The 9,012-nt window shown below is 40.9% G+C and overlaps 1 protein-coding gene across 1 annotated transcript; it reads left to right on the top strand.

The window, feature by feature from the left end:
- The first annotated feature begins 568 nt into the window (after window positions 1–568).
- Window positions 569–6,615, top strand: LOC111325667 (major facilitator superfamily domain-containing protein 6-like). Its single transcript, XM_088739430.1, has 3 exons — window positions 569–832; window positions 2,969–4,407; window positions 5,208–6,615. The coding sequence occupies exons 2-3, from the start codon at window positions 2,994–2,996 to the stop codon at window positions 5,414–5,416; spliced, it is 1,623 nt and encodes a 540-aa protein (XP_088595556.1). The 5' UTR covers window positions 569–832; window positions 2,969–2,993; the 3' UTR covers window positions 5,417–6,615.
- The last annotated feature ends 2,397 nt before the right edge of the window (window positions 6,616–9,012 follow it).

The raw sequence follows: 9,012 nt of genomic DNA on the forward strand, positions 1-9,012 counted from the left end.
AAATTCAATAGGCATATAGGTGGACGACATGTCAACTGCAGCATTTGCAAGGCATGCGAAAATTTTATCAACTGCACTCATCGTTTTCATCAGATTTTCATCTGGTTCTTCAGTTCTTGATCCTTAAAAAGTGAACAACTTGCATTTACGCTCAAAATTTAAAGGCTCGATGGCGATTTGCGACTGAAGACAGAACCAGCACAATTTAAAACTACGGCGCGCTTGAGAAACGATTTTTATAGGTGGTTTGCACGTTACGCCATTGCCGCCATCTACTGCGAGGATCGGCGATGACCAGTTTGACGGACCTACTAGCTTCACGTTTTGAAAGATTCTTGAGCGATGGAGCCGCAAAAAAAAAAAGACCAAGCAGTGAAGCGTGTGTTTGAGGAATTAATTCTCCTCCCTCACTACCCGGCCTATATGCCCACGGGCATGTAGGGTAGCAACAAACTTCCGTTGTCCACGTTAAGAATTGTTTTTCAGATGTTGTCAAAACCTCTGGCACAGCTAACAGTCCCAAAATTTCCCACCAATGGTCTCTCAAATCTATGGTCATACGCGGTATAAATTTTGTCTCAGTTCAAAAGAAAAAAAAGGTATCAGTTTTACACACAACGTGCAACACGCTTGATACATGCTGGACGCCCCCCTAAAACAAATGAGCTCTTTACTATCCTAGGGCATTAGAAAATTTAATGAGATACGACACGTACCACTTTCTTTAAGATGCTTTATAAGCATGATAAGGGCGTTTTTGCCTACTCACTATGTCCGCGACGTTTTTCCCTCCGTACGCAAGCTCTTAAGAAATAACTTTGAACGTTCTAAGGTGAGTTTAATTCCCAGTGTAAGAATGCACGAGCCCTTATATCTAAGCGGCTAACCGTCATAGACCAAATATTTAATCAAGTCATGAAGTTATCGGTTTTAAGAATAATAGCTCTAGATGAGCAATCCAATTTCTGTTGGTCAGGAAGATGTAATTTCTCTCATTTGGAAAACTAGTCTCCGGAGTATGAGGTGACTGATTTTGGCATTGCAAGGGTTTTGAAGACTTATTGTCGCGAGGCATGTAAAGAAAATTATAGCACCCTTCTTGAAGATGATAGAGGCCATCCCAGCTATGACCACTGTTTTGTCTGAACATGACCGCAACTGTGCCTCAAGGTCGTACTCGCGCCAGGGTCGTACTCGTCGACTGCGTCTCGAAATAGTTATTTTTTTTTATCGTAAAAGGGCAAGAATAATATAATAAGGAAGCATAGGAAAAAGAAAGAACATATTATGTTCTTTCTTTTTCCTATCCTTCCTTATCATGCATTTCTGCTAAGCTCCAAGCAAAATTTGGCCCTACCATATCTTGCCTTAAATTGTAGGATTGCAAACAGTGTCGCTTGAATAGTCCGTTTAGTGATAACTGACATAATTTATCTTTAAAAGAGGCCCTTTGGTTAAAAATAAAAAAACAAATATATATTTTTGTTTTTATGAATTCAGCGCAATACTGAAAAGCCTTTCAGCTTGAAAATTGATACAAAACGACAAAGAAACGTTTCTCAACTAATTCAAGTTTCAAGTTTATAAGGTCTTCCAAATTAAACAATTACTTACAATAAACACCGCCTGCAAATAGCGAGCTAATCTAGGCGGGCGATGTTAAGGACAAACAAACACGAATTCTGTAGTAATTGAAGGCGTTAAAAAAAGTCGATTTTGAATAAGTTACCCAGCTTCATACAAACGGATTGATGGTGATATCAATCAGTACCGTTTGGATGGTACGATTATATCTTTCACTGTTTTTGAAGATGGTTAAATTGTAAAACACACTTACCAATAACGACTCATCAGTTGATAATTAAACATCATGTGAGAAAAAGATGACTAAGTTAAGGTTTAGGACTTCAAAATAATAGATTTTGCCAAGCCTCGGCTCACAAGGAAACCAAAATAGGGAGCTTTAGAAACGACTACGGCGACGGCAACGAGAACGGCAGAAAACAATAGGCTTAATGAGCAAAAACAATCGCCCTGCACGTGCGTTTAACATTTTGGTACATTTCTTTGCCGTTCTCGGCAAAAAAACAACGTGAAATAACCAAACTTTAGGTTTTCTCGAGAACGTGAGCGCACGACGGTTAATCTTTCTTTCTTTCTCCTTACTTTAACGCCGTTCGTAATGATATAGTCCCTTAATAGTTCGCCAGCATTTTCCAAGTGAAACACATCGGAATAATCTCGAAAGAGTTACAAAAACGAAAAGTTCGACCTCGACACAGCGTTTTCGTTGCCATCGCCGTCGTCGTTGCTAAAGCTCCCTAATGTTTCCATCGACGACGACCGGCCTACTAGAGGAATTCATTTTCTCGCCGGCGTTCATTAGGGAGCTTTAGCAACGACGACGGCGACGGCAACGAGAACGGCAGAAAACAATAGGCTTAATGAGCAAAAACAATCGCCCTGCACGTGCGCTTAACATTTTGGTACATTTCTTTGCCGTTCTCGGCAAAACAACAACGTGAAACAACCAAACTTTTGGTTTTCTCGAGAACGTGAGCGCATGACGGTTAATTTTTCTTTCTTTCTCCTTACTTTAACGCCGTCCGTAGTGATATAGTCCCTGAATAGTTCGCCAGCATTTTCCAAGTGAAACACATCGGAAAAATCTCGAAAGAGTTACAAAAATCAAAAGTTAGATTTCGACACGACAATTTCGTTGCCATCGCCGTCGTCGTTGCTAAAGCTCCCTCTGCCTGAAATGCCCACTGGGAGGTAGAGTTGCGACGAATGTCTGCCATTATTGTCCATCTCAGCCCAACTGTTAGATATATTTTAAATAAACCAATGTATACCAAAAAAAAAAATCCTACCAGGCGATTATGACTCATTCGTACTATGGGCATCTGCTTTAACGTTATCAGCCGTTTTTTCAGTAGGCTGTCTGTTTGTTTTTATTTTGTCTCAGGTATTTAGTAAAAGGAGAAAGGAAAATGTCAAGTACTCCTTCACAAGAGCCCAGAAAAAAGTCAAACTGCATCTCGGAATTTTGTTCGCAGCACAAAACTAGGATTGCATTAAGTTCGTTTTACTTCTTCTTCGAGACGTGTTTTAGCTTTAAATTGTTCTTTATGCCGGTCTACTGGCAACAGCTTGGCTTGTCTCCAACTCAGATTGGCATCTTACGAGCCGTTTGGGGTGTGGCATACTCCCTTGGCGGGGTCATCTTTGGAAAAATGGCATGCAAGTGGAAAATTCGACGTGCGTTGCTGATGATGAGCATTCTATCCACGGCTGTTACACCACTAGTGTCGTTAGTTCCAAGAAGAACGCACGATAAGTGCTCGGTGGTATTGGGAAAAGGCCTGAATGAAAGCGAACGTCGTATGATCGCCCCTCGAGAGGGAAAAAACTCCTTCCATCCTGGTAACGAGTTGATCAAGTCTCAGGGAGAAAGTGAAGCGAGCGAGAATACAAATCATCGTAACCAACCCCTTTTCCGTAAAGTGGAAGAAAAGCCTGACATCCTTGAGTATTCTATCTCAAGACTTTCTCTACCATCGATAAATAAACGGACTCCAAGAGAAGCACCTGTGAGTCGCGATCATGTCCATATCCTTGAAAAAAGTCCACAAGACATCAAAACCATATTTCTCATATTTGTGTTCATTGTCTTTGTTGGAGAACTTCTCGCGTCACCTGCCTTTAGCTTGGCTAATTCGGAAATTGTGGACTACCTCGGCGAAAACAGCCGCGATTTTGGCAAGATCCGACTGTGGGGCCCAATTGGACACGTGATTGCTGCTCCCACCACGGCTCTATTTGTCAACCATTACCATTATATGCTTTGTGGGGAGTACCAAGACAACTTTGCTGTTGTCTTCGCTGTCATTTCTATCATGGCTATGGCTTCGTTTGTTCCTGTAACACAACTTGACGATCAAGCGACTGAGCACAGCGACAACACCGAACAAAATGGCGACGGAAAGCCGTTGACTCTATTAGAGTTCTTCTCTCGCTATCAAAATATTGTCTTCATCGTCATGACGTTCTTGATTGGCTCTTTCGATGGAGTTACGTACACGTTTGAGTTCTGGTACACCAAGACCTTAGATGTCACCAACGCCACTTTGGTGTTTGGTTTCTCACGGATGACCAGCTCCGCGGTCAGTGTGGTGTTCCTGGGCTTCACAGGCCTGTGCGTGAAAAAGACTGGTTACACTGGGGTCACTGTGTTCTCCATGATGCTGTTTGTCATTTGGTTTGTGGGAATGTCTCTAATGAAGAACCCCTGGCTTATGCTTCTTTTTGATACTGTCAACTACACCGCGTATGTAACTGGCTTAACAGGCCTTGTCAGTTACTTTGGTGAGGTAACACCCACTCATCTGATGGATACAGTGCAAGGTGAGAACAAGAAAGGAATTCAAACTCGTTACCATGTTCCTAGGGTCTTGTTCAGAGGGGAAATGAATGAGTTAAAATCCTGCTGTTAGAAAAATAAAAACCTTGTCCTATACTCTTAACTCAACATAAAAGAAAGGGAAATTGTAGTCATTATTTGTCACTTGGGCTTGGGGTGGGGAGGGTCAGAGGATTTTGGCTGTGGCACAATACATTTTACCTGATCCTCCCCCTCCCAGGGGTCTGTAGCATTCTAATGTTCCCCCTCATTGGCAGTCCTCCCTTCCCCCTCCCCTCCCCCCCCCGCAGCAATTGAGCTAACCGCCTCCCGGTTAGCTCAATTTGTTAGAGCGCCGGATTGTGTTGTACGGGAGGTCGAGGGTTCGAGCCCCGGCCGGACCGATACTCATGGTCTTAAAATAAGCGCGGAGAATTTGCTACCTTTCTATAATCAAGAAATGGATAGATATTCTAGTCTTCTCGGATAAGGACGAATAAACCGTAGGCTTCGTCTCCTGCAGGGTTAGGGGTAGAAGACTTTAATTTCCCACGCACGAGATTACTGTGTTGTGCATGTCCTCCCCTGGGGTGGTATGGGTGGGAATTGGCCCTGATAAGCCCCCATGGGGAGTGGCCAACTAACGTATGTATGGACGCACGTATGTATATAGGTATGTATGTATGTATGTGTGTATGTATGTATGTATGTATGTATGTATGTATGTATGTATGTATGTATGTACGTAATGTTTGGTCCCTAAGTGCGAAGAACCGAGACTGATAGCATTTCTTTTTCTTCTTAGGCGGAATGAACTCTTTGTTTTTTGGAGTGGGTTCTGGCATAGGAACTGCCTTATGTGGCTTTTTCATTGACGCATTTGGCGCCGTAAAAGCATTCCGGTTGTTTGCTTTAGGCGGAGTTGTACTATTGGTTCTGTTTCTCGTCTCCCAAGCCGCATACTTTTGTCTCACGAGGAGCGAAAAGGAAGAAGAAAGAAAACTGTTGGAATGATAGGATTATGCTCTTTACGTTGATATCAAGGGTAATTTTAATTGGGTGTCCAAAGTAATCCGATCAGGTTTGCTCCATCAGGTTTGCTCCATAACGCTCTGTGACTGATCCAGAAAAGCCACACCATCCTCTCGACCAATCAGATGCTTCCTGCAGTTTGCTTGGTTTTTCTGAGAGTACTCATTGGCTAGTTCTACGATTTTTAGTTGTTGTAACTGGCTACTGCGATTACTTAAGTTTTCTTTTCAAAGCTTCAATAATTGTTTTAAAGAGCAAGTCAAGTAAATTGGGTCTTTTAAAACCAAAGCCAATTAGATGACATTCTTTAAAGGTTTAAAAGCTGTTTCTCTCTCTCTGCTGATTACAGCCAAAATCCCCAGCTGGTTGATACATAGGTTAATTCTCATTACGAACCTCCCTCACGTGTATTTATATTCAAAGGAGAATCAAAGTGAGGATCATTCTAAGGAGCTAACAACAGCATAGGACTTACTTTAACACAATAGATTGGACACAAAACGCTCCACTTCTCCTTTTTATGCGGATTACGGACTTAAAGTAAACACTATGCTATCAGTTGATTAACAAGTAGGTAACTAAGTGAGTAGCTGATTGTTTTTATATGAAGTATTTACCTTTTAAGGGAAAGAGTAACAGTCACTGTGCTTAGTTTAAAATGTAATTGGTGGAACATACAATTGCACATCTTTAATTTCACTCCAAAAAAAAAAAAAAAAAAACGCTTGATAAAACAAATGCAGTCTGAGGTATATTATCTCGAGGGAGAAGACAGGTTTGAACTTAAATCACAGAATACTGGGCCACTTTAAACTGTCAACAAAACATGCTACATAGACCGTGATAATTCCAGCTGGGTGGTCCAATAGGTTCAAGTACAGACCTTACTTAGCGGCATGTTGTGAGTTAAATCACTCAAGGTGAACTTTGAACCCTCTTTTTCCCAATTTCTCATTTTCAGTTGAGAAAACTATCGTTAAAGCTCATTATCTAATTCAATTCCTATTACATCATATCCTTGAACAATATTAACAACCAGCTGATTTATGGAAAAGTATCAAAAACTAGCCATACAGGATAGGTACATACTTTGTAATCATGATTTCTTTCAAAAGAAAGTAATACTGAACAGATTGGTACCATAAAATGATGCATAGCTTAATAAAACATGAATTTTTTTATGATTATGTTATTTCATAAATTATGAAATAGTAGGGTAGTAATAGCCTTAGCTTGCTTAATCTGGTCGAGGTGGAGTACTCCTCCCCTTACCACCCCAGGTGGAATTCCCCTCCACACCCCACTCCTGCTCCCCACCCAAAATTCAATGTTATTAAATTTTCTTTGGTCTGATTTTCGCTATTGCTTAAATAGCGCTATCTACTGCGAGGATCGTGCATCATACGTAAATTTTCTTTATCCAACCTATTAATTGAAATAAACCGTTTGGGGACAAGATTCTTTTTTGTCGGATTGTTACGTTACTATCTCGCGCATTTTTAGGATTCTCTTTCATTCGATTGTTAAGTTAGTATCTTGCGCACTTTAAGGTTTTTTTTTATCGTATTTTTACGTTAGTATCTCTTGCACTTAAAGGCTTTTTTTTATCAGATAGTTACATTAATATCTCGCGTACTTTTAGGGTTCTCTTGTTAGGTTACTTAAGCTTTGTTTTACGACACAGTCGAAACCACTACACACTAGGAGCAGACAAATTTTAAGAATTCTTTCTATTTAAACGATGATCATGAGAATGCGAATGAGATAACGAAACGGAAGAGAAAAGAAGCAGCGATGGAAACGATCAGGAAGACATTTCAATCGAATAAAAATGCAACGAGAAATTCGAATGGCAAAGCGTTGAAGAGAAATAGTGATGTAGAGATAACCTCATTCAACGTGGACAAAACTGTTAACCGTATGACCAATTTACAGGTTTTCTACTTAACATACCATGACAAACTTTTGATGGGAATACAGGAAAGAGCACAACTGCTGATCAAAACGGTGAAAGACAGATTTGAACACGATAGGCAAAAAAAGCTGGGACGAAAATTCAAACGTAAGAAGAGCACTGCTTAGGCGGCAGACCCACGTTCTGTTACCGAAAAGACTATCAATAAGGATGGGCAGATAACGATATCAAATATTCCACACCAGCGATACCGAGTTCGAGCCGGTTCGGATCGAAAAATATCGATACTAATGAAGAGTATCGATTCTTTCGAAACCGAAAGTGGCCTAACTGCACTAACCGCTAAGTAGCCAAAAACACTTCGGGCTCGAGATCTTGCATGTGTGCAGTTGTTTGCAATGTAAGATTGCCGCGGTATACCGTTCAAAGTGGCGGTTTTCTTCCATTTCCTTGTGCAATATTTCACTGTGAAATAAGATCCGATTTTATTAACTGTAAATGTAAGGTCACTCGATGCAAAGGCAACGAAATCACAACTCACAACAATCCAGGCATTACAAGACATATCAGGAGTAACAAAAATGAGTTGCAAACTAGTATGCTTGCTTACTAAAGAAAACCCTCGAGCGAGAAGAAAAACACTGAGAAGGTTTAAATAGTCCTGAAGTACGGCACCTACGGTATGGTCCTGTGCGCCAGGGAGTCTCTGATGTATCGAGTATTGAAGCGCAGGATCCATGATGAGTCGGAAACCCGTCTTTGGTTATTATTAGGGACCTTAAGCAGTCAGGACGGCAACGCCAAGGAAGACTTCGATTAAAAAATGAATTTCTACTCTTAGTTAGAATTTCAAAAATGGCTGCATGAGCTTACTGTCTCATACGGCGCCACAGCTCAACTTCAGTATGACGTATAAAAGTACCATTGCGTTCCAAATGGAAATTAAAATAATTTGCCGTCGCGGTTTCGGTTCGCAGACGACGCAAATTTTGGCGATTTCACGTTGTTGTTTTGCATAGGATGGCTAAGAAATGTACAAAGTTTCAAAATGCACGTGCTGAGCTATTGTTCTGCCAATTATATCTCATGTTTTTCCACGTCCTCGTTGCCGTCGCCGTCGTGGTTGCTTAAGGTCCCTATTAGTAACCCGTGCCGTGACTGGTAACCTTTCATTGTACGTCTTATGATCATGAATGCAAGTGAAAGTTGCTTAAAATAGTAAGTACATAGATTATACCATTGTGGTATTCTCCATTTCCTCGGGAAAATTAAAAATGAGTCCCACTAAATTGAAATTTTTGACTTGTTTGACTGTCTTGTTGATGCTATTGTAGAGAACTGAACAGAAAACCGTACGATCAATCAGATCACGTGACTTATAACATACACTTTTTAAAATAACGTCACAGTATCGGTATTGATATCGATATCGATATCGATATCGATATCGAAGAAAAAAGTAGATATCGTACTCGGTATCGTATTGATTCCAAAAAGCCGTATCGGCCCATCTTTAACTGTTAACGATATTAGCCTTCATTGATGACGCATGGTGAAGCAGACACCACAATAATAGTGCCAGTCTCTCAGGATACCCCAAACCCCGGATGTTTGGCGGCCGCGGTGGTTTGGCGCGCGTTCGAATGGACTGTTGATTATATTC

This window comes from Stylophora pistillata, chromosome 11 (assembly GCF_964205215.1).
Source record: "Stylophora pistillata chromosome 11, jaStyPist1.2, whole genome shotgun sequence".
NCBI classification, from domain to species: Eukaryota; Metazoa; Cnidaria; class Anthozoa; order Scleractinia; family Pocilloporidae; genus Stylophora; species Stylophora pistillata.

Excerpts from the sequence above, each read along its gene's own strand:
- LOC111325667 (XM_088739430.1), top strand. The coding sequence starts at position 2,994 with ATGTCAAGTACTCCTTCACAAGAGCCCAGAAAAAAGTCAAACTGCATC. Across the intron at positions 4,408-5,207 it reads TCTGATGGATACAGTGCAAG|GCGGAATGAACTCTTTGTTT; the intron begins GTGAGAACAAGA and ends TTTTCTTCTTAG.